At 39.2% G+C, this 27,743-nt stretch overlaps 1 protein-coding gene across 3 annotated transcripts; it reads right to left on the bottom strand.

Annotated features, from left to right (window-relative positions):
* ubn2a (ubinuclein 2a) lies at positions 1-27,680 on the bottom strand. Of its 3 annotated transcripts, XM_008414154.2 has the most exons (17): positions 26,354-27,680; positions 25,582-25,698; positions 24,334-24,435; positions 22,524-22,634; positions 21,838-21,941; positions 15,590-16,148; positions 13,279-13,349; positions 12,858-12,987; positions 11,247-11,353; positions 9,537-9,647; positions 8,414-8,557; positions 7,088-7,138; positions 6,960-7,002; positions 4,439-5,872; positions 3,411-3,618; positions 1,457-1,525; positions 1-987 (listed from the first exon to the last, which is right to left on the bottom strand). In XM_008414154.2, exons 1-17 carry the CDS (start codon positions 26,654-26,656, stop codon positions 941-943), a joined length of 3,711 nt encoding a protein of 1,236 aa, XP_008412376.1. In that variant the 5' UTR covers positions 26,657-27,680; the 3' UTR covers positions 1-940. The 3 variants fall into 3 exon arrangements, with proteins under 3 accessions (XP_008412376.1, XP_008412385.1, XP_008412394.1); XM_008414163.2 differs by lacking the exon at positions 24,334-24,435; XM_008414172.2 differs by lacking the exons at positions 24,334-24,435; positions 25,582-25,698.
* Positions 27,681-27,743: the final 63 nt, after the last annotated feature.

The following is a 27,743-nucleotide window of genomic DNA, read 5'->3' as shown; positions in this document are numbered from 1 at the left end:
TAAGGCGTTTTGTTATATTAAGTTGGTTTGAGTAAGTAAGCAGTGAAACATTAAAAACAAAATATTCAAGTAGGCTACAATCCTCCCCACTCTCACAGGCGTAAACAAAAAGAACAAAAAAAAAAAAACAGTTTCGTCAGCTCAGAAGAGGATCACTAAACTTTCTCAATTCAAGTTTTTTTTTCTTCTTCTTCTTGTTTAAATATCCAGGAAAAAAAAAAAAGGTCCAGTGTGACTAAACAGCACCAAAAACACGCTGAGCAGAGAGACGAAGAGACGGCCGTCCAACCTTCGCTTGCTCATCACTGAAAGGGGAACGAGTCCTCAGAGAATAATCTGGATAGAAATTAACAGTATTATATGCTCTTCTTCTTCTTCTTCTTCTTCTTCTTCTATGTACAAACGCACATTCAAGTCAACCTCAGCACTCGCACTCATGGTTTTGTCCCTGTGAATTAAAAAATAATTTATCAGTATTAATTTAAGCTACTACTTAACAGTCATCAGTGGGAGCAGAGAAACGGACACGACGATTCCCACGATCGACAACAGAAAAAACAGAAAAACTTGCATCATTTCCTGCTCTTCCCGTTTGTTTTTCCTCTGTGATAAGAAGCGTCCTGTAACACCACATATTCCTTAAATAGAAATCATAAAATGGAGCGCACCGCTGCTCTACACTCATTCCACAGTGATCGAGGTCAGTCATATGTAAACATGTCGACGAAAATAAAAATAAACAAAAACTCAACAGAAGGAAGCTCTCCTCATTCACTCGGTTCGCCGCTCGTAGGGAAGAGAAACTCGACCTCCTTCAGGTCCGTTACCAAGGAGACGTTGGAGCTCCGCCCCCTCCCCTTCCTCCGGGCAGTCCATCAGAGCGGAGGATTCCTATTGGTCAGCGTGTGACGTCACCCATCGCCTCCTGCGCTCTTATTGGTCAGTGGGTTTTCCGCTTCATGTCTCCACTCTGGCTTTGGTTCGAGTCTGAGAGCAAGGAGCAAAGATTTTAACTTTAAAGCTGCAGTATCAAATTTTATTTTAAAAATACGTTGTTTTTTTTTTTACATATTTGTTAAAAGTGTCACCATGTTGTGGGAAAAATAATCTGTGAAAATGCTGAACCTCCTCCGGGCACCGTTATTGTTAAAAATGAACAGCTCCCCAAGTACCAGAATAAAAATACCTGGTTTCAAATGTTAAACATTTTCCAAATTTAGGCTTTTAATCAAACGTTACATTGATAAAATATTTGTTCCAAAATTGTGCAGTTTACAAGAAATCAAGCACTTTCCAACCTAATTGAAATTCAAGCATTTTCAAGTATTTCAATCATGATAAATACTTCTGCAGCCGAGAACCAAAACAGCAGCAGGTTGACTCGACAGCGACAGACGGGGACCAGAGGTGGAAGGATAAAAAATAAATAAAAAAAGAGAGGAGGCATGCAGATTACCTGAAAAAGCAAGCTGCAAGTGAGGAGGTAGGGCAGCCTGCGACCCTGACTGGAGGCTTTTATACAGATCTGAGGAGGGAAGGGCGGACCAATGAGAAGAAAGACCGCAACAAGAACCACAACGTGTGAAAGACGAAAACACATTAAACAACATAAAGCTGCGGCTCAAAGCAAGATAGAGTTTAGGGTCGATGTGATAAACGGGTGGAAAGTTGTAGCACAGAGTGGAAGCACTTCTGCAGAAAATAAACGCAGACCAAGAGTATTGTCAAGCTATTGTCAAATAGGAAAGTTATTACCATTTTGACCCAATTAATAATTAATTTGAGGTAAATTCAGGTTATTTTCTAGGAATAATGCCTCGCAGACGACTAAACAAACTGAGCATCCTGTATGATGCTGTACTTGGCTTTATTTGACACGTGTTATTGTTTACATCCGGAAATTTCGCGCATGCGCACAACGCTAAAGGGCAAAAAGACGATTCTCAGAACAACTCCGTTCACTTATTGAAACCTGGAGATGTGTTACTGATTCAGTGCAAAGAGAAAAATAACGCAGAAAAACCGTTAAAAGTAAAACTCAAAACCACTTTTTCTCTCTCTGTGTGTGAGCTACACTTCACGCAGACTCGTTACCATAGAAACTGACAACGACGCCACTTTATGTATCGGTACTCAACATAAAATCACACACTCAAACATTCCCCACAGAAAGAGCATAACATTCAGTCTGTTGCAGTATTATGTTTTTAGGCTCTTGATGTTTATTTTGTGATTATTAATAATAAGTGATAGCTGTGGTAGATTAGCTACCGCTGCTATTAGCTAACTCAGTAATTAGATTAGCTTCCGCTGCTATTAGCCAAGCTAACACTGCGGTGGTATATTAACCAATTTAAACACCTGCTCTACCGATGACCTGTCAGAGTTGCTGTTTGGGTCGCCTTTTTGTAATATTTCGTAAGTGAACCGTAACAAACCGGATTCCACTTCGCATCTCCATGTTACGGTTTCGCATCTACATGTTACGGTTTCGCATCTACATGCTACGGTTTCGCATCTACATGTTACGGTTGTCAAAATCAAGCAAGTCTGACTGAACTTCTCCCCTCTTCCTCGCCATTTTTTACTAAATTAAAACGTTTTCCTTCCGTAGTGTTGACAATTAGTAGAAAAGCACTGCAGCCCTTTCTCTTTTATACATCGTGGTGAACATTTAAGGTTCACCACGTTATATTGAGAACTTAACATCTAAAACCCATTATGCTAATCATTGTTTGCCAGCAACGTTTTGCCCTCCAGCACCAAAGGTGTTTGGGTTCTGATCTTAAACCGGTACTTGCAGGAAAAACACATGTTGTCTTTGTTCATCCACCTACTCAGCTGCAGCGTCTCAGTGCATCTGCTCTGCAGATGGAGCAGCTGCCAACACCTACGCTGCTCGTTAAGCTACTAATTAGTCCCAATTATAAACATTCTCTGAATTACAGCCCCAACTCTTGAAAAATTGTACATTTAAAAGCAGAATGTACATGGTTAGTTTCACAGGTATCGTCATCATCTGGATAATGATTTCAGCTTGTCCATTTAGACTGATTTGATTACATTAATCCATCAGAAGCTGAATAATTTGATCAAATTAGCAGCAGCAGAACATCAGAGTTTGAAAACATATCAAAGCTTTTACGACTTTTTTCTGTTTATATTGCATCGTTATTTTCACTTGTATTATGTCTCTGTTATAATTATTATAACTTTCTATCACATGTCTGCTTTGCCCCCTAGTGGGCTTGTTGAGAACTGCAGATGACTTTATTTCTGCAGGATATTTTTCTGTTTAGTGGACAGATTCGTCCTCAGGAGGACCCTTCATTATGATAATGTCCCATTCATTCACATTTTCAGTAATAAATACATTTTTATTGAGTTTTATCAGCTGAGCATTCACTCACCCATTAGGTCGCTCTGTGCTAGAGGGTATCCTGAGTTGGAGCTGGGGGTTGAGCCCATGCTAGCCGCACTTGCAGCTCCAGGAGCACTGAAATTTAGTAACGGGGGAAACTGGAAGGGCAGAGAGACAGGAACCAGACCTCCCAGCATGCCGAAGCCCAGAGGGAGAGCAGAGTGGTTGGTGAGGAGAGGAGAGCCTGCAGCCGATACCTGGCAGATAAAGAAAAATGTTTTTTTGTATCTTAAATATATACATATGTATTTTTTAAATGTAATTTTAAAAGTAACTAATTGTGCTTTCTTGTATAGGTCTGTGAGCTTAAAAAAAACATATTACATCTTTTTTGCACAAAATAATTCTTAGATAAAGAGTCTGATCAGTTCAGCCTATTTTGAGCTGTTATAAGGCCTCCTGTCACTTTAAATCCAAGTAAGCTCCTGCCACGCAATTCTTACTCTGAAAATGGATGCAAATATATATGCACCTTTGAAATGCATTAGTAGAGCCTCCTGCATAACCAACAAGAATGCAGTAAGTGGTTTCTGAGTTTTAAGTCAATAACAAAACATGTCTTTTCCAGCAGCCATTGTACAGCACATCCAGTGGTAAGACCAGCTGAAAAAAACCTGCTGCAACTTAGCTTGAGTTGCTAGGTAACGGTGCAGTTTCCACCCATTGTGACTCAAAAACAACCCAAGTGCTTTAAAAAGTACATTTTTGGCAATAAACTAATGTTTTTTGTTGTGTGGAGAATGAGCAGTTTCAAAAACCTACAGATTCAGTCACAATTAGCAGGTACTGTGCGATTTCCTAACAAACTAATCTAAGCTCCAGGATGTTCAGTCAGCTGGTTTTACCGCTGTACAATGGCTGCTGGAAAAGAACAGTGTTTTGTTGTTGACTTACCATCCAGGAACCGCTTGCTGAGTTGGTTGTGCAGGAGGTTCTACTAATGCTTTGCAAAGATTCACAAATAATGAACAACCTTCTAATTTTTGTCATTTTAATGTTTGATTGGTAAAAACTGACCTGTGAGAGATGAGACGTTGTAGCAGATGTAGCCAGAGTGCCTGAAGGTGCCCAGCCGTTTCCCGCCTTAGAGCTCTGTATGGCCCCGCCCACCGAGACCCTCTGCCTCTGATTGGCCGAGACCGAAGCTGTGGAAGAGGCCGGAGTTTTTTCTCCCTTACTGTTGGCGCTGCTGCTGGGCGGCGGTTGAGGCTTCTGGACGAAGCTGCAGCCAGCAGGCGGCGGCGGCTTCACCGGGCCGCCGCCCGACACGCTGAAGGGGGTCCGGAAGGTTTTGGGGGTTTTGGAAGCGTATTGGTGCTGCTGATGGGAGAGCTGGTGCGACGGCGAGGACGACGGGGAGGAAGACGGGGGCGGCGTGGGCGCGGGGGGCCGAGGGGTGAGCTTGATGATGGGGGAGGAGTTGCTGCTGTGGGACGACTTGGTGAGGGTGGCCTGCATGGGCGTGATGAAGTTGGCCTGGTGGTGATGGTGCGACTGGGGTTTACTCTGGGAGGTGGGGGACGGCGAGGAGGACGGGGCTGGGGACGGCGGGTGGAACGACTGCGGGACGTGGTGGGACGTAGAGTTGGAGCGGTGCTGCGACGAAGGCGAGGAGGAGGAAGGCGGCTGGACAGGGCCGCTCAGGGCGCCGCCGCCATTGCTGCTGCTGCTGCTGATGATGCCGCCGGGTTTGATGGTGCTCTTGGAAACGCCTCCCAGTGCTCCCAGTATCCCTGCTGGGCAGGTGAAGCCTTTCTGGTGGGGAGGCAGCAGAGGGGAAGCAGTGGGCGGAGGCCGCTGCTTCGGGGGCGAAGGAGAAGGATGCGGGTGCATCTTCCCCATCGCCGTCTGTGGCCTGTGACTGGGCGTCACCATGGTAACGTGTCTCTGAGTCTGAGCCAAGCAGCCCTTGACCTGCCCGTAGTGACAATCTGCAGTCCTGGAGGCCAACGAGAGGACGGGGGTGTGCAGGCGAGCCATGGAGGAGACAACAGGAGAAGTAGAAGAAGAGGAAGAGGAGGAGGTAGAGGAAGATGTTCCTGATAGGTTCCCAACAGAGGCGGCAGGAGGAGGAGGAGGAAGAGGAGCGGACTCCGCCTTCACCAGGGAATGCTGCTGCAACGTGGACGCAGCCGAGGCGGCCAACTGGGAGGCGGCCAACTGGGAGGCGGCGGGGTAGTGGGGGGCGACGGGCGGCGGCGAGGAGGTGGGCATCTGGAGGGGGGGCGGCGACATGGGGCTGTCGGCCAGGCCCAGGCCCTTGGAGGCGTTGCTAAGCAACGCCAGAGCGTGTGAGATGGAGTCCAGAGACGGAGCGGTCAGGTCCTCGTCCAGAGAGTCCGACAGACAGATGGGCTCCGGGGGCGACGCCATGAGGGGGGGTTGGCGGGTGGAGGTCACAGTAGGGTTAGAGGTCATGGTGAGAGGCAACTTGTTGATCCACAAACCGTCCTGCAGGAGGAGAAGAAGAAACAACTCAAAACCTGAAGCAGCCATTCAGTCTGAACTGTTCCTTTACAGAGACTGTTAAATTTCAGAAAATAGAATAATTTTATAATAAATTAGATTCAGCTATAAAATTGCCACATATTTCAAACATGACTTCATAATTTAACGCCTCTGTCTTTATCACAGCAGTTTGTAACTTTTATATAAATGTATTTTTGACAAGTTTGTTGAAACTGTAACCAGTTCGATATAAGACAACCAATCAGAGCCGGAGGCAGGTCTTAGCGCTGTCAATCATGCCCATGTGACTCTGCTCTTCTCCCCACGCCCCCTCACTGCGCTCTGCTAGTTAGCATAGCCATTGATGATGACGGTTAAAAGGTTTTCCTGTAACAATACGTTTTTTCTCGATCATTAGCGCATTGAGCAGCGAGTACATGAGATTGATTGGCAGCGCTAAGACCCTCCTCCTGACTCTGATTGGCTGTTTTTGATTGGGAGCTACGCATTTCTTCAGGAAGGAAGCGATTGATCTTTTCACAGATCATCTGTCTCAAACTATCATGACATGGTAAGTTTAAATATGTAAAAGATATAGTTTTTTATAAAAGTTTTACTGCAGCTTTAAAAATTTCTGCTCCCTCTGAATCTCCGCCTTCAGGAAGTCATCACAACATGGCTCCTCTATTGACCCTTTAACAACGTTTTTACCAGCGTTGCACTAAGAAGGAGCTTGAATAATGAGCTGATGTGCCGTTCCTCCAGGTGGTTGCTAATTATTGCTGGCTAGTCAGAAGGAGTCGGCTACGCTAGGTTCACGCAGGCGTTTTACATAGCTGAATGGTTGCCATGGAGATCAAAGGATTTCTCAAACATCAATAAAAGAATCAAAGAAACACTCCAGGTATGTTTTCGATGAGGGAATAACATTATATGATGATGTAAAGCTAAAAATAAGTTTATTTTTACGTAGCACTGCCCCTTTGAGGGTCCAACATGGCCGAACTGAAGTCAAACTGTTGCTTTCACGTCAACATTTCACAAGAAAACACCGCCGTGATTTAACGTAAAGAGAAGAATGGCCGCTCACCTTGGCTTTGGGCTTGGGTCCTGGCACCACTCGCCTTCTGACTCTACACAAAGAAATGAAAATAAAAACATCTAAGAAGGCCTCACTCTTTCACTCACACTGTCTGAGGTGACACAGTGAAGACTTACAGGTTTCCAGTGAGGTGACCATGAACTGCAAGGCTTTCCTTGAACAAGATTCTAAAAAACACAAACAAGAAAGAAAAACAAAGCTCAAAAAAGTAAAATACTTCAAGTTTCACAAAATTTCAAATTGAAACTAATACAAGGAAATTGACCTATTTCTATAATAGCACTTTCAAACAAACTGCCTTTAAATGTTAGGCATTCTCGCTTCCTGTTTTTAAGTTTTAAAATTAAACCTTTTCTCTGTTGCTCTTTTGTTATTTTTGTTTTATTTTGACTCGTTTGTTGGATGTTTGTGTTTTATTCGAAAGTTGTTTTTAAATATGCTTTATAGATAAACTGGATTTGTAAGATAAATAAATAAACATGAAGAAAAACATCAAGATGAAAATTGGATCATTTTTTTGCTGCTTATTACCGATATAAACTATTTTTATCTGATCATTTCCTCCACTAACTGTTGATTAGAGTGTTTCCCACTGAAGCAGGTCTTTATTTGCATCAAAATGAGAAAACTAGATGTTTGAAATCTCATTTCTTTCTACAACACATTCTCTGAACTGTCTGCTAAGTGGGCGTTAGCACCAGCTGTTGCCATTTTCATGCGTTATCTTAGCATACTGCTAACTTGGAAACTAGAGTCATCCAAAGTTTGCACTGATTGTGCTTTGAATTAAAAACAACAACAAAGCAACTATGAGGAATAAACAATGACGTTTTAGTCAATGACTCTTTAACATGGAGAGAAGATTAAACGCATCGTCTCAACACGTGAAGGGGTAAAACGGAGATTTGTGGGTTTTTGTGTAAAAATAAAAAGCAAGCAGCTAAAACACGGCTTAAGCAGCTGCATGTTTGTCCATTTATCAAATAATTTAAATTTGTTGCAAGTGAAATTATCTACAAAGTAAATAAAACATAGAGGAAACATGCTAACATTAGCCTAGCACTTCCATGTCTGAGCAGCTATCAAAGAAAAAAAAAACTGATGGAGAAAGTTCAGTGGAAGAAGAATCACACCACTGAGGTAGCAAATGTAACACCCAATAAAATGCATTGTGTTAATTTTCCTGCATATTTAAAGTAATTTTATGGCATCAATGGCAACGACTTTAATGTCATATCAGTAGGTTTATTGATTCAAATCGTTATGAGGGACAAAAAGTTATCAAGACATCCTTACTACAACTCAGATGATTAAAATATGTATTTTCAATATTTACCAGAGCTGTAATTTGTTTGTTTTTAAAGTAAGTCCCAAAAAGTGTCAGTACAGGATTTGCAGAGTTGCAGACATGTTGGCATTCGTTTACACACAAACTTCCAGACCTGGTCTGCATCCAGCCTTTGGGCCACAGGGGTTTGACCTCGTTCTCCAAGAAGGCCTTGAGGTAGTCCTCCACTGACAGAGTGCACTGGTTCTCCATCTCATAGCAGCTCAGCTTCACACGGACCAGGTTGCACAGCAGCGTCCTGCACAAACAAGGCCGTCGCATTCAGGTCAGTGTTCAAGGTTTTAGTTCATTACATAACGACTTGAGGCGGCACAAATTTTCAATGAAGGCAAAATGAAAAAGCACAATCGAGGTAGGAAAACGGGTCAAATTATTTTGTTTTTCCCACTTTATCTACATTCAAATGTTTTGGATTTATAATCACAATGTCTGCAAATGCTTAAAACGAGATTAGGTTAAAAATCTATCGGCTAACCTTCAACATTTTTTAAAAAGAAACGGCAAACTGGTGTAAATCTCCGTCTGAAGAGAAGCGTTCACTGCAAAAACAAAATTATTTTTGGGTGGTTTCTAGTGAAAATATCTTATTACACTTAAAATAAAAAAAATATAACAAAATTTATGAATACACTGAAAAAAAAACTAAATATTTAAACGTACTTTTGTCTATTTTCTGGCGCAAATATCTTAGCACACTTGCAAAAAAATATGTAACACACAAGCAACTTTTCAGCAAAATATAGAAGCTTTGAGTAAATAATCCCTTAATGTTGGTGAAAAAATACCAGTTCCACCAGATTATTTCACTTACAAAATGGGAAAAATGTCTTGTTATAAGTGAAATAATCTGTCAGAGGAACTAGAACTTTTTCATCAATATTAAAGAATTATTTACTAAATCTAGTTGAAAAGTTACTTATAAGTTAGATTTGTCCTATTGCAAGTGTGCCAAGATATTTGCACCAGAAACTAGACAAAATACTTGGAAAGATTTTGTGTTTTTGCAGTGTATTCATAGATTTTTAACTGGAAATCACCAGTTCATAATTTCTGCTTTTCTTTCTTCCCGCACACAGCAGATCTGAACCACATTCATAATGAGCGCGGATGAGACGGATCAGAAAATAGATGCCGAATAACAAAATGTGGAACAAATAAAGCGTAAAGATAAACGTGGATCAGGACACAGCGGATATGAGACGGTGTCGGATCTTAACCTGAGCTTGTCGTCCCAGATAAACTTCTTTCTAGGTCCCATCACTCGTTTTCCAGGTTTCTCATCATCCTCCTCTTCTGAGCCGTTCCTGTCCCCCTCCTCCGACTGCTGCCTGCAAGACACAGGCAGGACAAAGTTTTAGCAAGTCGGCTTCAAGAAGGTTTGTTAGAAAAGGCACCTGGTGGGGCTGATGTTACGTTTCAAACAGAAAAATAAAATCAAAAGACGCATCACCTCTAAGAGTTTATCTGGTAGCCTCCAGTTGTTATTAATGTTTGTAAATAACATTTAAACGAAGCTTCATGATTTCATTCATGAGCAGAAAACACTAAAATCAGACCAATACAGCAACAGGACAAATAATTTAACTTTGTGGAATTATGCAATGGCAATAAATTCAAAATAAATTCACTTGTACTGTTGAGAAAAACAACAAAAAGCTTATTTTCAATCATGAAAAGTCAGGAATTTCAGCAACAACAAAAATAAATTAATAAATACACCTAAACTGGTGATAGTTGAATTTACACCCATTTCTTACAAAGTGATAAAATTAAAGAATTAAATTTCTTTAATTTAGTTAACTTAAATTAAAGAATTACATTTAAATAAAACTAGCTTAATTTAATCTAAATTAAATTAGTTTAAATTAAATCAAAAGGCCAGATACATGTGTCTTTTTGATTTTCATGGCAGTATTTTATGTGTCTGGAGCTGAAAACACTCAAATTATCTGAGATGTTTTTTGTGTGCAGAAATAAAAGATTCATTTAATGCAGATCAACAAGAACTCTGAAAGAGATTACAATTCAATATTAAGATACAAACGTCTGATTCTTTTACAATGAACTAAAAAAGGTCAACACTTTTATTATTATTATTACTTCATTATCAGGAAGAACAATAACATTAAGTTTATATATTAGACAAATATTTTAATTTGTCCGTCTTGTTTAATCCCTTCAGATGACATTTGAAAACAAAATGAACAACTTCACTGAATTAAAATCCCTTCAAACTATGAAAATGTGAAATATTAGTAGATATTAAATAAATCAAACAGCAGCAGGTGTTTCCCTCATTTCTTTTGATTTAAATCTGTTCATGAGCCTCAATTTAGTGGCTTTTAATTGTGTTTTATTTCTGTTTTGAAGCACAAATTATCTAAATTTACTTTATTTAAATTTACTTGTGGATAATTTAAAATATGTTAAAGTCAAAAGCTGACAGAAAATGAGCAGTAGAGGAGTTTTAGCAAGAAAATGTAACAAATCAGAAATGTTCAGTAACTTCCTTCCTTCAAGCACAAACCCAAATATTTCAGTTCATCTAAATAAAATGCAGTAGAAGTAGAGTAACTCAAAAATGCCCCAGAAAACTATCATAGTTCCTAAAAAAGGTTTAGAGCATGGGTGTCCAAAGTGGGTCCTCTGGCTCCGGCATCCTGCACGTTTTAGTTCTCTCCCTGGTGATAATTACAACCTTTTCAGCAGGTCAATGTTCCTCTTAGGGCTTCTAACGAGCCATCATTTGATCCAGGTGAGTTAAACCAGGGAGAGAACTAAAACATGCAGGATGCCGGCCCACTTTGAGTACCCCTGGTTTAAAGGCAACAAACCAATGAATGGGATTTACTTCAGCTCAAAATTAATAAAATAAAACTCATGAAGTCAGGACTGCACAACATCTGAACCCAGAGAGATTTACTTACTTTGCAACTTTGGCCATAAACTCCATGTTATATTTTGCAATCTGTTCAGGCATCACGCTACAAACAGCCAATTTCAGCTTCAGCAGAGGCGCGCGCAGCCGGTCGTCCTGACGTACAGAGAACGAGAGAAAACAGTAAAAGGTGACAAAGGAGAAGCAGAAGGTGGGTGGATGGATGGATGGATGGAGAGAGGAGGAGGAGAGAGAGCGTTACTGATGATGCGTTAGGAAAGCCGTCATGTAGCCTGAATGCAGAGCCACTTCCTGCTCCGTACACACAAACAGGCAGGGAACATGGCGGAGGAGCAGGAAGCTGCACAAAACGGCAACATGGATGAGGAGAACCGAGAAGTTTGGAATCAGCAGGTACCAAAATGAAGCTCTGGAAAAATGAAGAGCCCACTGCACTGAACAGCATTGAAAGGCTCCTGGTTATTCCACCAAATACTGATTTCTGAACTCTTCCTGATTAAAACATTAGTGTTGTTGTTTATAAATGAATATGAACTTGAAAGCGCTGCATCTTTTTCCACATTTTTTATTTTCTGCAAATAAACAACATGTTTGCTTGTAACTTCAGAGACATGCTGACAGAAGTTCATAGAATAAAAGAACAAAGTTAATTTTACTCAAACATAAACCTATAAAAAGTAAAATCAGAGAAACTGATCATTTTAAGGGGTCTCTTATTTTTCTCCAGAGCTGTAAATCTGCAATCAAAAGGAAGCAACTTCCTGATCTGAAAAAATGAGCGGTGAGTGATTTGTGGATGAGAGAAATAAAACAGACAGAACACAATAAAGAAAAACAACATAAAAACATAAATTTGATGCTATAATAGTTTAGTCATTTTCCATTTATGTCCACTTCAAGTTTAGAATCCAAACTTTTCATCAAAGCCCAATTTTCATCTATTGATGTAATAAAGTAACTCACCACTAGAGATTCATGATATTCAGCACAAACCTCCATATCAGAGCTGAATTGGGTTAATTAGGAAGAATCATCAGCTAATTTAAAAATGTTTGAATGGTAACTAGAATATACAAGCTCAAAAAAGCCTAATTACTGAAAAAGCAACAAGTAATTAAGTCCAAACTGTACAAAAAATATCTACAGCCCTGGAAAAAACTGAGAGGCCACTGAAAATGATCAGTTTCTTTGATTTTACTTTTTATAGGTAAATGTTCGAGTAAAATGAACATTGTTCTTTTATTCTATGAACTACTGAGATGTCTCTGAAATTCCAAGCAAACATTTAGTATTTATTTACAGAAAATGAGAAATGGCCACAATAACAAAGAAGATGCATTTGAGACAAATAAACCTCTACTTATTTATTCTACGTAACAGCCAAGCTGATTTTATTTTTAAGAATCAGCTAAAACAAAACAACTCCAGCCAGTTTTTTATGACAATTTTCAATACGAGTTGCATCTAAAATGCTAAAATCTCATTCAATATGCTCTTATAGCAGCTGCAGACATTTTTTAATCCATTTTTTTAGACAACACCAAGCTTTCACAAAGGCTGCAGTGTGAACAACCGACTCATAATCACATTCTGGATCCAAAAATGTCCGGGGATTTTCCCCAATCTTCGTTCTGCTCACCTGGATGTTGAGGCTGAGCTTCTTCAGGCGCTTGAGGAGCGCCTCTTTGTTGCACGGCACAAACGCCTCCATGTGCGAGTAGATGTCTGAGCGAATCTCAGGAGGCTGCTCCTGGACCTGCAGCTCAATACTGACAGAAAGTCAAGCTGGTTAGAAACAGAACAAAACAAAAACAGAAAACAGAGAGATGAAGAGGTGGATGAGGTAAGAACGACTGGAGGTGGCAGAGGAGGATGAACGGAGAGACGTAATAAGTCATTACCACAGACAATAAGAGACAGAGAGAAAACAAAACACTTGAAGACAGCAGGAGAGGCGGCGGGGGAAATCTGCTGGAAGTGACTGAGAGGGGCTGATAAAAGAGGAAGGAGAGCAAAGCTGCAATTGGACTCGACGGTGATTTAAAAGCTGTCCTACTCACTCCAGGAGGATGTTATTCATGTCCAGGGTGAAAAATTTCTTCCTGCCCTCCTGATCAAACTGCCGCGAGGCCTGTGGTGGAAAAGCCCGAGTCAGCACACAGCACTGTTGTTCACACTTCAAGCACACAGTCGCATCAGGAAACGCGCCTCACGTGACTCGTTTCAAATAATGAACCTCTGAATAGTCGCGGCTAAAGTGGACGAAGCTGCAACGTGTTGTTGTTTACGGAGGAAAATGTTTGCTTTGTGTTCCCTCACAATAAGGAAATACACCCCGGCCTATGTTGTATACAGTCACAAATGTCAATTTAAATTTTCAAGTTTATACACATTTAAAGAGCCTCAGTGAATCGATTTATTCACTTCATGTTTATGTCTGTTTGAGTAAGTTTGAGGTGCGACTGCACATCAAAACGGCCATTTATTAGCCATTCAGGCGACCAACACAAAAGACACGCAATCTAAATCAGGGGTGTGAAACTCATTTTGGTTTTGGGCCAAATCAAGATCATAAATGTTCTTAAAGGGCAGAATGTAATGATAAAACCTGTTCAAAAACTGTTAATTCTTAAAACTAAATAATATTATTGAACATCTTTTCAATCCCTCCATGATTTTGTGATTTTTTTGCAATAAAAATCAAAGTATTTGTGTTACTAATTTGAAAATATTTGCGATTGTTACTCTTATTTATGACAGTAAATGCGACTTTTTATTACTCGCTGTGTCGATCATGGACTATAATCTGACACCAATTAAGGCTGAAGCTTGGTAAGATACAGAAATCAGCCACTGTGACCTTTTTTCTCTACCTTGTAGAGATGGGCAGATCAATCTAAAATATCGATAATATCAATACCAACGCCATAAGATCAATACTTTAAGTTTCAGATTCCCTCTTGAATTTTTATTTTATTTCTGTATTGTAGTTTCTTAACTCCATCTCAAAAAGGATTTTGTTTTGATTTGCTTTCAAATAAATTTTTTATACTTTATTTAGGAACTTTTTAGGAATAAACAACACAAGCTTTTTCTGTCTTCTTATTGTTGCCGTTTGTCATTTTAACATGTTAAAGTTTGATGTAGACACATATAAACTTTGTCCAAATTCAAAGAAAAAAAAAAAAAGATAAGAAATTTGATGGTAAATCAAACTTTGATCAAAAAAGTATCAGTATCAGCAATACTGGTCTTGTATTTACTTGGCAGTGGATCAATACCAAAATATGCTTTGCTTCATGCCTCTACTGTCGTTACCCCACTGCTGATATTTAGCAGCTTTGTTGATATATTTAGCGACTTTTCAGAGAGAAAAAATATTAGGTATTAGGGCTGGACAATAAATCAATAACAAACATTGTGAGATACATGTGATTAATATAAATAGGTAATACTTCTGATAGAATATCAGGAAAATAGAGGGAAGACTTTAGCTGCTCAACCTCTCAAAGTCGGCTAAGTAAAGTTAGTGGAATAAGCTAAAGCTACTCACCATTTGGTTACTTAGCAACTCACTCGTTCTTTGGTTGCCTAGCAACAACCTGTTTAGTAACTGACACAGCAGCAGTTTAAGGTTTCGCCTCATAATACTTATAAATAAAAAGGCCGGTGTGGAGTGAAAACTGTGGATAAAATAGAAAAAATCATGCCACAAGTTTGGGAGAATTTCAGATATTTAAAACAAGAAACTAATCAATAATTATCTATACTGACTATTATGAAACGCCTATATTGTGTTTTTGTTTTTTCAGCCGTATTGTCTGTATCGGCACGTCAGATTGAGAGAGAGAAAAACGCAACACTGTTGTGGAATATCTACAATCATTTGGTCCAATTTGTAAATATAAACATGGTCGGAAAAAGAAAAAGAATGAGATCCTTGCAATAAGGCCATTTATATGAAGAACACATTTCCTGTTTAACCATAAATGAATTTATAACCAAAACAACGCCGCCTGAAAAGCTTTGAATTTTTTAATTTGTCCTCCTCGCACCATTTCTTTTTCACCTCTGTCCCTTTTCTCTGTGAATCTTTCACCTACATCTAAAAAAAGATGCGAGGCTGTAAGAGAGAGCAAAACTCCTCCGTGAGGCGCAGCGAGTCCTCGCTTAGTTACATAAAACCCCGGAGGGCCTCAGCTTTAAGCCCTATTTTCCTGATACTTCACAGGAGATTATTCCCACTGGAATAAACGGTAACAATAAACATTCGGAGCCTCTCTGAGAGCCGAGTGGTATTTCGGTTCAACTCCACAGAAGAGGCTTCATGGGTAATTGCAGCCACCCACCGGAAGACCGAGGCTGACTCACCGCCCGCAGGTCCTCGATGCGTTTAATTAGAGGAGCAGGAAGTCCGTCAGGCAGCGGCGGCGGAGAAAACAGCCCGCCGGAAGACCCCAGGCTTCGCCCTTGGCCGCTTCCTCCCACTGCTTTTTGGGAGGGAACTCCAATACCTAGAATGCCGTTCTCCCTGGCCGTCGCCATGGCGTGCTGCTGGTCGGTGTCCAACAAGCTAAAGTCTAGATCTCCCAGGAGATCCTGCAGCTCCTTCTCGTTGGCGGAGCCCAGCAGTGACATCACGGCGGGGTCAGAGGTGAGTTCGGTGAGCGAGAGGTTGCCGGTGGACGCGCCACCGCCCTGAAGGTGGGTGGAGTTGGAGGCTAACGGGAGGTGGGTGGCGTTTCCGGGGTTTTGGGGTTTGCTGGCAGTACCGGCTGCCAAACGGAGGTGATCCACGCTGGGATTTCGCTTCTTCATCTCTTCCTTTTCCCGGGTGAAACGGCGAAGCATGGCCGCCAGGTACAGCGAGTCCTTCATCAGTTTCTTCCTCTTCTTCTTCTCTGGTCGGTGAAGGTTGAGAGCCGTCACTCTGTCAAATTAAAAAAAATTTAAAAGTTGTTTTTAGCAGTAGGATAAATAAACTTATTTGAGAAAAATACCAACAGATTTGTTCATATTTTATAAAAAATATATATATTTTTTTACATATTTGTTGACACTGTGACCATTTTGTGATGGTATAATTATGAGACAAACAGTCTGTGAAAAAAATCAAGTTCTTCTATCCCAATGCTAACTAGAAACAACCAATCAGAGCCAGGAGGCGGGTCTTAGCGCTGTCAATCACCCTTTGTGTGTAGCTGCTAATTTTTTTCCTTTACTCTCTGCTATGCTGCAGCTAGCAGAACCTGCTAGGCTATGCTCAAGCTAGTTAGCATAGCCGCCGATGATGACTGATAACAGTAAGTTGTTTCTCCGCCCTCAGTATTTTGAGCAGCAAGTACATGAGGCTGATTGACATGGTAATAGTTTTAACAAATATGTAAAAAAACAAAAACAAAAAAAACTTTTTTATAAATATTACTGTAGCTTTAAGTGTGCTTTACAATCATCTTTTTGATAAATAAAATAACGTGAATTGTCTGAATAATAATTCAGACAATTTTTGCATTTTGAGACCATTTTCAAGTAATATATTGATATTTGCATAATAATATAAGTTCATCTTCTCAAAGACCAATAAACTTTACATTTGTAAAGAACACTTAAGACTAGAACTGGAAGATATTTTAAATATCTAAAATAAAATAAAAACAACGAAAACCATATTTAATTGTGGTTTTATTTAATTTCCCTTTATGATCAGTAAAATATTTTTTAATTTGTCTGATTGGATTGTAGCGTCTCTGAAGCAGAATTGCCATTCAAAAAGTATTAATCATCAGAATGGAAATTGTCGCGCTCATTTTAATTTATTGTTCAGTTAATTGATTTCTCATTGAATCAGGCTTAGGTATTTCCACTAAAGAATACGCTGCTGTTAGTTGCAGCTATCTTTATATTATTAATCAAAACAATAGTTTGGTTGTTTAGGAGCTGCTGGCTGTGTTCAACAAAGTGCTATACATACAAAAAAACAGTAAAAACACAAACAAGGCCATAAAATTAAACAAGGTAGTTAGTGAAACAGGATAAAAACCATAAAACATTAATGGAAATAAAGTACAATGTATGCACTTAAATTAAATTAAATGAAAAGCTAGAAAAACAGAAAGAGTTGGATACGGCCTAATATGCTGAGGTAAATGATTCTATAATTAAAGTGGCAGAGAGACAGCGAGTGTTTTTAGAGAATAAGTGTGATTGTGCTTCAATTGCAAACTGCATATTGCTACTGCAGCTATGAGGAGAGATGTATTTTATTAAACTGGAGACGACAGCAGGGGAGCTGAAACTTTAACAATCCATAGAACGACAGTATAAAGGCCAAGCTGAGGTCTTTATAAAAACAATACCTCTGCCACACCGTTTAAAATAAAAATAACAGACTGCTTTCAGAAAAGTTTTCTTTGACATGAACTCTTTCATAGACCCACCTCAGCATTGTGTTAAGCATGCCAACCCATAGGGGGCAGTGTAGCGCAAAGCTAGAAGCTATGTCAGCCAATCAGATTGCTTCAAAACAACCAGAACTTCCTGTTAGGAATTAAACATGATGCCAGGAGGTTCATTTGTGTGGACAGATATGTAGGTTAAACTACTTTTCCCTAGTGCATTAAAATATAAAGTTATTAACACACAAGACAATGTCAGTTGGAAAAAAAAATCTTACCAAGTATTTTTGGTCTAGTTTCTAGTGCAAATATTTTGGTAACCTTGAAATGAGACAAACCAATTTAAAAGTAACTTTTCAGCAAGATATAGAGGCTTGTTTTAAGTAAATAATTTCTTAAAATTTATGATAAAGTACTTGTTTTATTGGCTGATAAATTAACTTACACATGGGAAAAATGTAAAATAATCTTCAAGTTTCATAATATTAAGGAATTATTTACTGAAAACAAACCTCTGTATCTTGTTTAAAAGTTATCTATCTTAGTACCTCAAGTGTACTAAGATATTTGCACTAAAAACCAGACTAAAAATACTTGGTAAGATTTTGTGTTTTTGCAGTGTATATTAGCGTATTATTTATCACAGGCTGTAATGAAAAAGACCCTAAATCTTAAATTTCCCATCTACACAAGCAAATTTTCTCAAATCTTCACTTTGGTCTGAGTTTTTATAAATAATTGTTTTAGTTCTATTAAACTGAGTTTTTGTACAGATGAAAGACCAAAATGCACAAAAGTACATTTAATTTCCTAGATATCTGGCTAGGTCTAAGAATTATTTTAAATTAAAAGAATAAAGTCAAAATATTAGCAAAATACAGACAATATTGTCAGGACAAATTAATAAAAATACAAGAGCTTTACAATAAAATCATATCAATTTAAAACAAACATTTAACTCAAGAGGTAAAAATGCCTCCAAAGAAACTAGACTGGTTCCTAGAAAATGTTCCTTTAATGGAAACGCCCGATCTCCCCGCTGAGCTTCATGACCTTTTAGCATCTCAGCTACTAAAAATATGCTAGCTGTGATGCTATCGGGTGTGAGCATTAAAGGCAGTGAGAGTCCTTCCAACTCACTAAATATACGTGCAGCATGAATGCTTGGCACTTGAAACACAATATCTCTCCAAATACTGAGTGCAACTCGTCTTCTGTTGCTTTTGAGATTTTAACAGGACAATTGCAAACATTCGGCAGCTCTTCAGTCTACTAGCAAAGACCTGATAACTACAGATGTGTTTTGGTAGCATACAGACCAGAAGCTGGACGTTTTGGGAAGCTAAAGGCTGTAAACAGAGATAAGATGAAGCAAAGCTAAATCAGACAGATGCTGCAGCAGACGGAGCTGAAAGGTGTTGATTCTTAATTAATCCGAGTTACTATTAAAAAAAACTACATATGGCTGCAACTAACTATTATCGATTAATCAATTATTCTGACGATTTATCTGATCAAACTATTTTTTATTTTAACTATTTAAGATAATGTTATACAATATTAGAAATATGTAAAAATGCAAAATAAAGGATTCGGTTTCTTTTTTTAAGGAAAAAAATAAACATTTTACTTTCTAAAATGCTGTAATGTTGCATTTAATGTAGGCTTGATCATTTGTAGCAAAAAAATCTTCTAAGATCAACATATGAAAAGATCATCCGTTTCTGCTCGACTTAATAAAGTGTAGGGATGATATTTTTATTATTTTTGGGATTAATACTGAGACAGTATTAAGTATTAATACTATGGGTAGAACTTATTCACAAAGTTTTTTTTTCTTAAGTTAAATATAAAATGTAGATGTTTTTGTACAGTTTTGTCTCTGTTGTTCTTCTTCCAGAAATTAGTCTGTTTTTGAGTCTGTATTCTCCAGTTAACATTTAATCCATCACTAAATTTGTTGACTGTCATGATTCAGCCCTATTTTTATTCTATATTTTGTTCCACATTTATGCCTAACCGTGTAACAGTCGTTTCATTAATTTATGCCGTATAAAAGGCAGAAAGCTGTCAAACCGGATCTTGGCTCCATTTAAAAAGTTAAGTCTCCTGCTGAAAACACCCACAAGTGAGCAACACCAAGCCCCGTTTCAATCCCTGAGCAAACCATGATATCTGAGTGGATATTGTGGAGTCTGGCAACCGAGTTGCTGCAGTTTTCCTTGTGAAATTTTAACAAACACACCAGCTGACCTCAGACGTCCTGATAAGAAACGCACCGAGAACTCGGCACACGCTGACAAAAGCAACCGAGAGGCCCGGAGAAAGCAGAGAGCTACTGGGAATGTGGGGGATTAGCGCGCAGCTCGCTTTCAAAGATCCATCTCTCTGACACACACGTATATAATATCATCTGTTTCGTAATGGCACCACCACAATGGCTGCTGCTATTTTTAGAAGATGTTTTCAGAGTGTTGGCGTCTCAGAGTATTCAGCATATTTAAGTATGGATAATAGAGAATTTTCCTGAAGGTGGCTGGCTTGTCGCAGCAGCTCAGAACGAGCCTCAGTCAGCATTCATGAGCGGCAGAGGAGCAAGTCAGAGAGCGTCGGGTCAAAAGAACCAACCGAAGGAACCGTGTGTATCTGCACCGGCCCACATAACATCCAGAGTTTCAAACAAAGGTCCATTTAAGGGAAAAAATTAATGCCAATGTGCAGAATAGCTGTCTGAGAAAAAAAAAAAAAAGTTTTCTAGTTATTTCAACGAGCTGTTTTAGCTAAACAAACATACTCATTAGGCAAAGGTTTCATAATGTTTCCACTAGGACTGGAGCTGTTAATGGGATTAAATAAGTGTCAACTAAATTAGTAATTAATTAATCATTAACTGGAGTGTACAGACTCAAAAAAGGCCATTTGCTGCAAGAATAACACACTTAGAGCAGCAATTAAGCTAAAACTGTACAAATATATACAGATCTGGAAAAAATAAAAAATAACCACTTAAAATGATCAGTTTCTCTGGTTTTACTCTTTATAGCTTTATGTTTGAATAAAATGAAAATTGTTTGTTTGTTCTATGAACTGCTGACAACATGCCTCTGAAACTCCAAGCAAAAATTTAGTTTTTATTTGCAGAAAATGAGAAATTGTCAAAATAATGCAAAAGATGCAGTGCTTTCAGACCTCAAATAATGCAAAGAAAACAAGTTTATATTCATTTAGAAACGACAACACTAACGTTTTAACTCAGGAAGAGCTCAGAAATGAATATTTGGTTTAATAACCAGGAGGTTTTCAATGCGGTTCAGTGGAGCGGGTTCTTCATTTTTTCCAGAGCTGTACACATTTTGCATTTAAGATAAAAAACAAAATCTTTGTAATTATGTTCAACCAAGAACTAATCAAGTAGTTTTAGCTTCACCTGGTTCAAATCCTGTAAAATAAAAAACTCCAAACTCCAAACTCCAAACTCCAAACTGTATTGATATTAAGTTAAATAGAAAGGGCTGAGATGTTCACATGTTGAAAATCTCCAAAAACAGCTAAAAAAAAACCCAGATGTTTTCTCAGCTGCAGATCCATCTTTTGCTACAAATGATCAAGAAATTGTTGCCAAGGATGAACCACACAATTCTTTTCCTGATACCTTGACGTGTTTATTTCACATTTCCAGCCGTGAGAAACCAGAAAACGGTGTGTTCCTTAAAATGAATCCACAGGTGTGCCTCCAAGTGACTCAAACGTGACAATTAACCTGTCAGAAGTTTCTAAAGTGATGACATCATCATCATCTTCATCATCTGGGCTTTCCCTCGCTGTTTAAAGAGACAGCAGTCATGCTGTGTATAAACTTCTGATTCGGAAGAAAACTACAAAAAATATAGGAAAAGGAAATTCTCGTCATGTTTTCCAGAAATTAGCAAATAGAAATCATTTTGATAATTCTGACTGACCTAAAACAAGAAAAGTTTGGTTTGATTAAACTTCAGGCAGTGAGAAAAAACCTGTCTTTTTATTTTGGGCTAATTTTCCTCGCCCTTTTCCACTGTGGCGACATTTGAAGACACAAATCAGCAACAAAAAAGAAATAAATTAACTTATTAGCTCGTTCTCCAAGCTTCCTTCATTGATTTCTTTAGAAACATTATATCATCGCTTATAAGCATTTGGTCCCTATGATGTCCTGTTTGAACAACGCATTAGATAAACAGTTCTTACCCTTGTTTAGTTACTTTATTCATCTTCAGGTTCTTCTCTTCCACACAGTTCACTTCATTCTTCTTCTTCTTCTTCATCGCCTGCTCCTTATCATTGTTCAGCTTCTGGAACAGATAAATGACATATTTATATACAGTGAAGAGAAGAAAGTAGAGGGAAAATCGCCACTGTCCTGTCCGACACAGATGGAAGTGATTCATCACAATACTGAATAAAAAAAGTAACCACCCCTAACCCAACCTGCCGCACAACAGGCCCACAATGACCAGACTCTGATCAGTTTGAAAAGATGTTCAATATTTTTCTTTAACACGTATTGAACCCTGAAGCTGCCATTTACTTATATTTCAACAATTTAATGTGTTTCATCTGTGCATTCTGACACAAACAGCCCTTTAAGAACATTCAGTTTTTTGATCTGGCCCAAAATGAAACTGAGTTTGACCCCCCTGACCTACAGCATCAGAGGCTGGACGTCATCCACACCTGGCTTCCTGCCACTGGGAGGCGTTTTAACTGCCTCTGCCACAGTGACGGCATCGAAACCCTACAATTAAAACAGCACGTATCTTCCTTTCACCGTGATTTTATTCTCCTTTCAAACAAACAGACGAACAAACCGGGTTTCCAGAACGACTGCAGTGAATTCTGCATGTACAGCTAAGCTTGTGTTTGACTTGTCTCACCTTGTCCTCCTCTCCCTCTGAGTCAGAGGCCGCTCTGAACTGCAACGTGCCCGTGTTGATGTAAAATCCCCCGAGCTTTGTGGTCAGAGACGCAGGCACCAGCTCATCATACTGGGAAGAATAACAATGGAAGACAGTTTGTGGCGTTAAGTTCACAGGACTGCAGAAAACAAAAAACCCACTTACACAACAAACACTGGAACGCTGTTCACAGATTTAAAAACATCGGAGTAACTGATAATGTGTTTTGTTAGCATCTCACAAAAGCACCCTCTGCTCCTCTGCTGGTCAGCGAAAATGAATGGAGCAGCAGAGTAAATAAAGATCTGACATGGATTATAACATCCCCAGGCTGCATGCAAAAACATTTCCCCCCTTCATGAATCAGAACAAAGAAAATCAGAGTCAAAGAGGTGCTGGCGATTTGAGAAAGCAGATAAAATACCAAAACAAACTTCATTTAATGGCACAGACTCAATGGATGTGGAATAATTTCAGCTATTACAGCCGAATACTGAGCATAAAACACTGTCAGGGAAAGAAGAAACACTGAAAATCCATGAAGCATATAGATCCGTTTTTAACTTCAGTCTCAGGTTGGTTGTAACAGGGACATCAGGCTATCTTTAGCCTAGCGCTCACTGTCTGTGAACGCAATGTTGTTAAACATCAGATGCATATTTAATAAGAAGCAGGAGGATGCATACCTCAACACATGACAGCAGCTGAGCATCCAAAACACAGATTAAGAAGAATTTATAGGCTGTACAATGGCAAAGAGTTGGTTATTTTTCTGATGGTGTATGTCCGGTTGTTATTTAAAAATGTCATTATTACTATTATTATTAGCCGTAGATTTTTTTGTCTTGTTATGAGTTATAACCATTTTGTCTATATAGTATAGATTTACTTGTATATTGAAAAGGCACATGAATATTAAAACATGGTTTTAACTACAAATTTTTGATCATTATTGAGTTGGTAAGTAATATATTTCATTAAATTGAGATGGGATTAAACAAGTCTTCACTTCTTCCTACTCCTTTCCAAAGAGAAAATCAGTGCTAAGCTAATTATTTTGTTCTTGATTAAGTAAGCACATGTTTTCTCTGTCCTACTTATTGCTTGTCTTCTTGTTTTTAAAAACCTGTTTGAAATAAATAAATCAAATCAAGGACACAGCAAATTCAGTGGGGCGCACCGATAAATTGGACGGATTTTCGTAATTTTGCAATATTGGAAGATAATTGCATGTGAAATCAACTTAATCTACTCTGAAAAAGCTCTAAAAATCAGCTGGTGTCTCCTTTGGCTCTGCAGTGAGAGAAGCTGACTGACAGACTCGCCCACCAGGTCACTTTTTCACTTGTGCGATTAACTATAGTCACCCCACTGTTGCTGATTTAGCAACTCTGTCACTATATTTAGCAAGTTTTCAGTTTCCTTTAGTGACTTTTTTTTTTCAAAATAGCAACTAGCAACAAATCCAGCAACTTTTTTCCTGTGTTAATGGAGTCTTAAGCGACAACACGTGAACACACCAATCGTATTGTAGTTACAGCAAGACCCTCCCACTCTCAAAGACTTACATTAGTATGACAGCAGCCATAAATTAAGGAAATCGGGGCCAATCAATTGATCAATCGGTGCACCCCCACAATCAAACTGAATACTGCTTTTCATAAACATTAACAACTCGTGAATTTATAAATCCGGCTTGATAATTAGCGTGCTCTTGGCTGCCCCCTGCTGGCGGGTGGACCATACGCAGCTGTTTGATTTGCCTATGCCATGAAATGGAAGTACTTACAGCTTCAGAGTTGTCTATAAAAGGGTCCGTCTCATCATAACCAAACCCAATATCAATCAGATCTTGCATCCGGTCTTTTCTCTTCTTCATACCCGTGTTACCCTGGACATGTAATATGAAAAAGAAAGATTCACCAGGCAGTACGATGTTTGGTATTTAAAATTCATGGATTTCATACGGATGAAAATATTTTTCTTTTTATTCAGGAAACACAAACATTTGTTTATCGCAGCTATTTGACCTTTGTGTTGTGATCGCTTACTTTATTTATTGTATGAAGGCAGTACAATTGTGGCATATCATTTCCATTTAAGGTTGTTGTTGGATTATTGCTGGAAAAGCAAGAGTTTTTTATAACGTGAATAAAGATCATGTCTAAAGTGTGTAGCCCATATTAAGTAGATGTGTTAAAAAAATGTAAGAGCCCACTGCACAGAACCGTATTGAAAACATCCTGGTTATTCCACCAAATATTCATTTCTGAACTCTCCCTGATTAAAACATTAGTATTGCTGTTTCTAAATGAATATGAACTTGTTTTCTTTGCATTATTTGAATTCTGAAAGTTCTGCATCTTTTTTTGTTATCTTGACCATTTCTCATTTTCTGCAAATAAATACTAAATGTTTGCTTGGAATTTCAGAGACATGTCAGTAGTTCATAGAATAAATGAACAATGTTCATTTTACTCAAACATTTACCTAAAAAAAAAAAGTTAAATCAGAGAAACTGATAATTTTAAGTGGTTATTTTTAATTTTTTCCAGAGCTGTGTGCATGAAAATATTAGCATTATTTTCAGTGTAAAGCATAAAGTTTACAATATTCAATAATTAGCCAACTGAAGTTCATGTTTTGCATGCCAGTATCCCTCTGTTAAGTCTGTTGCTAAACAACGACTAAAGTGGTAAAAGAATATTCAAAACATTTCCAATGTTTCTTTAGAGTGAAGCATTCAAATATTTCTAACTTAAAAACCAACTTTTTTTCCATTTCTGTTTGTGTTTTAAAAGTCCAGCCACAACAATCTTATAGACAGTAAAGAAATTTCAAAATGATCTCCTCTACTCTGAAAAGTGCATGAAAGTACATGCAGTTCTAAAGCCCTCATGCATTCAATAATAAAGAAAAAGAATCAGATTTTTTTTTAAGTTTGATCAAGTAAAAGTCAGTCTAAAAAAATCTGGCTGATTTCAATCGGTGGTGGATTAATTGGTGCATCTGCTAATAATGATAAATAATGACTTACGTATTTATTTTCAAACTTTTTTGCCAGGGCTTCGACCTCAAGCCGCTCACGCTCCTCCTCCTCATCATCATTGAAGCGGTTGAGGGAGGAGGTCAGACTTGGAAGATTGCTTTTAGTCTGAAATAAACATTGAAAAACGGAAATAGGATCAAGAAACTCAATACCTAAAACAACTAAACTGCAGTCAAATAACGCTTTGGTGTCCAAATAAGCAGCTTCTAATTTGATGTGCACTCATTTGTGAGTAACAGACGTTTTCTGTTTTATTATTTTTTAACTCTGATATTAAATAAACTTTATCATCCAGATCTGCATACAGTTAAAACGTGTTTCCGTCCCCGGCTCATCAACAATGCTCCCCCATCTCGGTCTCATCGCTGCCAGAGGGCCAAACTGCATATGGCATTTCCAAGTGCCATAATGGCTGAGTGACTGGGCTGTTGCTGGGCAAGTCTGAGTGAAAAGGACACAGGTAGCAACATGACATACACTATATGCGTTAAACAACCAGGAGGAGATAGCGCTGTTATAAACACTACAATCTGCGGAGCGCTACTAAAGTTGAAAAGCTGCACGGAGTGAACAGCTGCTGCCTTTGTGTTGAGCTTGTACTAATGGTCACTTTCAGCCACGCTATTCCACGGAAGGACAAGGTGCACTTCCCCCCATTTAACTTACTATGACACGTCCATATAAACACTTCCAAGAGGTGTAAAATAACTCCGGCAGTAGTTTCCCACGGTCCGCTAAGAGTGAAAGCGGAGGAACCTACCTGGAGGTTCTGAATGAGTTCGCCATAATTAAACTCGGCGGAGGTTCGCTCGTCGGGCTCGGACAGGGACAGGTTGAGCCGCACGGTCGCCCTCCTCTCGGCAGCAGCCTTGTCCCTGTCGCCGGTTTTACCGAGACGACCGTTACTGGCGCTGCCTCCTGCCCCGCCGCCTGCCTCATCCTCCCCGGCTCTGTCGAAGTTTAAGTCGGCCTCCTCATCCAGCCGGCGTTTCCTAGACTCCGCGGCTGTTCCAGCTGCGAAGGCCGACAGGGTGACAAACTGCACTTTTCTCGGTTCGGCCATTAGGATGAGCTGCCTGCCCGCCTGCCTGAACCTCGCTCCGGACAGACAGCGACGCCGAGAAGAGCTACTTCGCGAAACTACTCCAAATTGGTGGATTGAAGAAGGTTCCGCGGAGCTCCGACGGCTGCTCGGGGCCTAGACGGGCGTTAGAGCCTCCTCCGCAGCATACGGATTGAACTCCAGGGGATGCGACGGTCGAGGGAAAGTTGTTTTTTCAGCAGCTACTCTCATCCTCGGTTCGCTATGGGGCTGAGACATTCACAGGAGCCATCTTGGGTTTCGGGAGTAAATAAAATATCAGCGGAGAGGGTTCGCTGCGCATGCGCGTACACACAAAACGGAACCATGTGCCACAGGGGAGTGCATCACGTCCAATCAGCGCGCAGCGGCTCGTAAGCCCGCCCCCCACCACAACAGGCGATAATAACAACACTCTGAGCACTAATCTGACCTTTATAAAGTGTCTGCAGGAAGGACAGGCTGTGGGATACGTGGAGCACATGCTTGGCTGTTAATGCCGAGATCAACTGCCTTCATTAGATGCTTTTCTTTTCGTCTAAACATAACAACGCTGAATGGGACTTTTTTTTCTCTTAACCTTAAACTCGAATTCCAAAATAAAGAACTAGTAAAGCAAAAGTATTTACAGTAGCCTCCTGATGAACAACCCTTAATGATGCAATAAACCACGTTTACATTTACAAATAAATGTTGGGTTCTCTTGAGGCAGAAACCAAGTCGATATAAACCTGTTGCAAAATCTTTTAGTGAAACTTTTAGTTTCTAGTTTAATGTCCAATTAGTCCCCAAATACAAAGTAACAAGTCCTCCCAGACTCAATTTTAAATAAAGAAGTTCATTTTTAGATTTTACGCAATTGGCTTTATTAAGAAAACACCTTTTAAAGTTGGTTTAAGTGGGCCACTGCACTACCTTAAACTTTTAACACCCAGTCTCTACTACAGAAATGTAGGAGTGACCTGTTGTTTCTTTTTTAATTATTTTTGATGGTTTTAACATTTCTCTAAATGCTCTCAAATGTTTTAACACCACAACTGCAATGTCAGTTTATGTTGGAGTTATCTTA

The sequence above is a fragment of the Poecilia reticulata genome, linkage group LG1 (genome assembly GCF_000633615.1).
Source record: "Poecilia reticulata strain Guanapo linkage group LG1, Guppy_female_1.0+MT, whole genome shotgun sequence".
Classification (NCBI taxonomy): domain Eukaryota; kingdom Metazoa; phylum Chordata; class Actinopteri; order Cyprinodontiformes; family Poeciliidae; genus Poecilia; species Poecilia reticulata.
The sequence above is the reverse complement of the archived record's forward strand: the minus strand, read 5'-3'. Positions and strand labels throughout refer to the sequence as shown.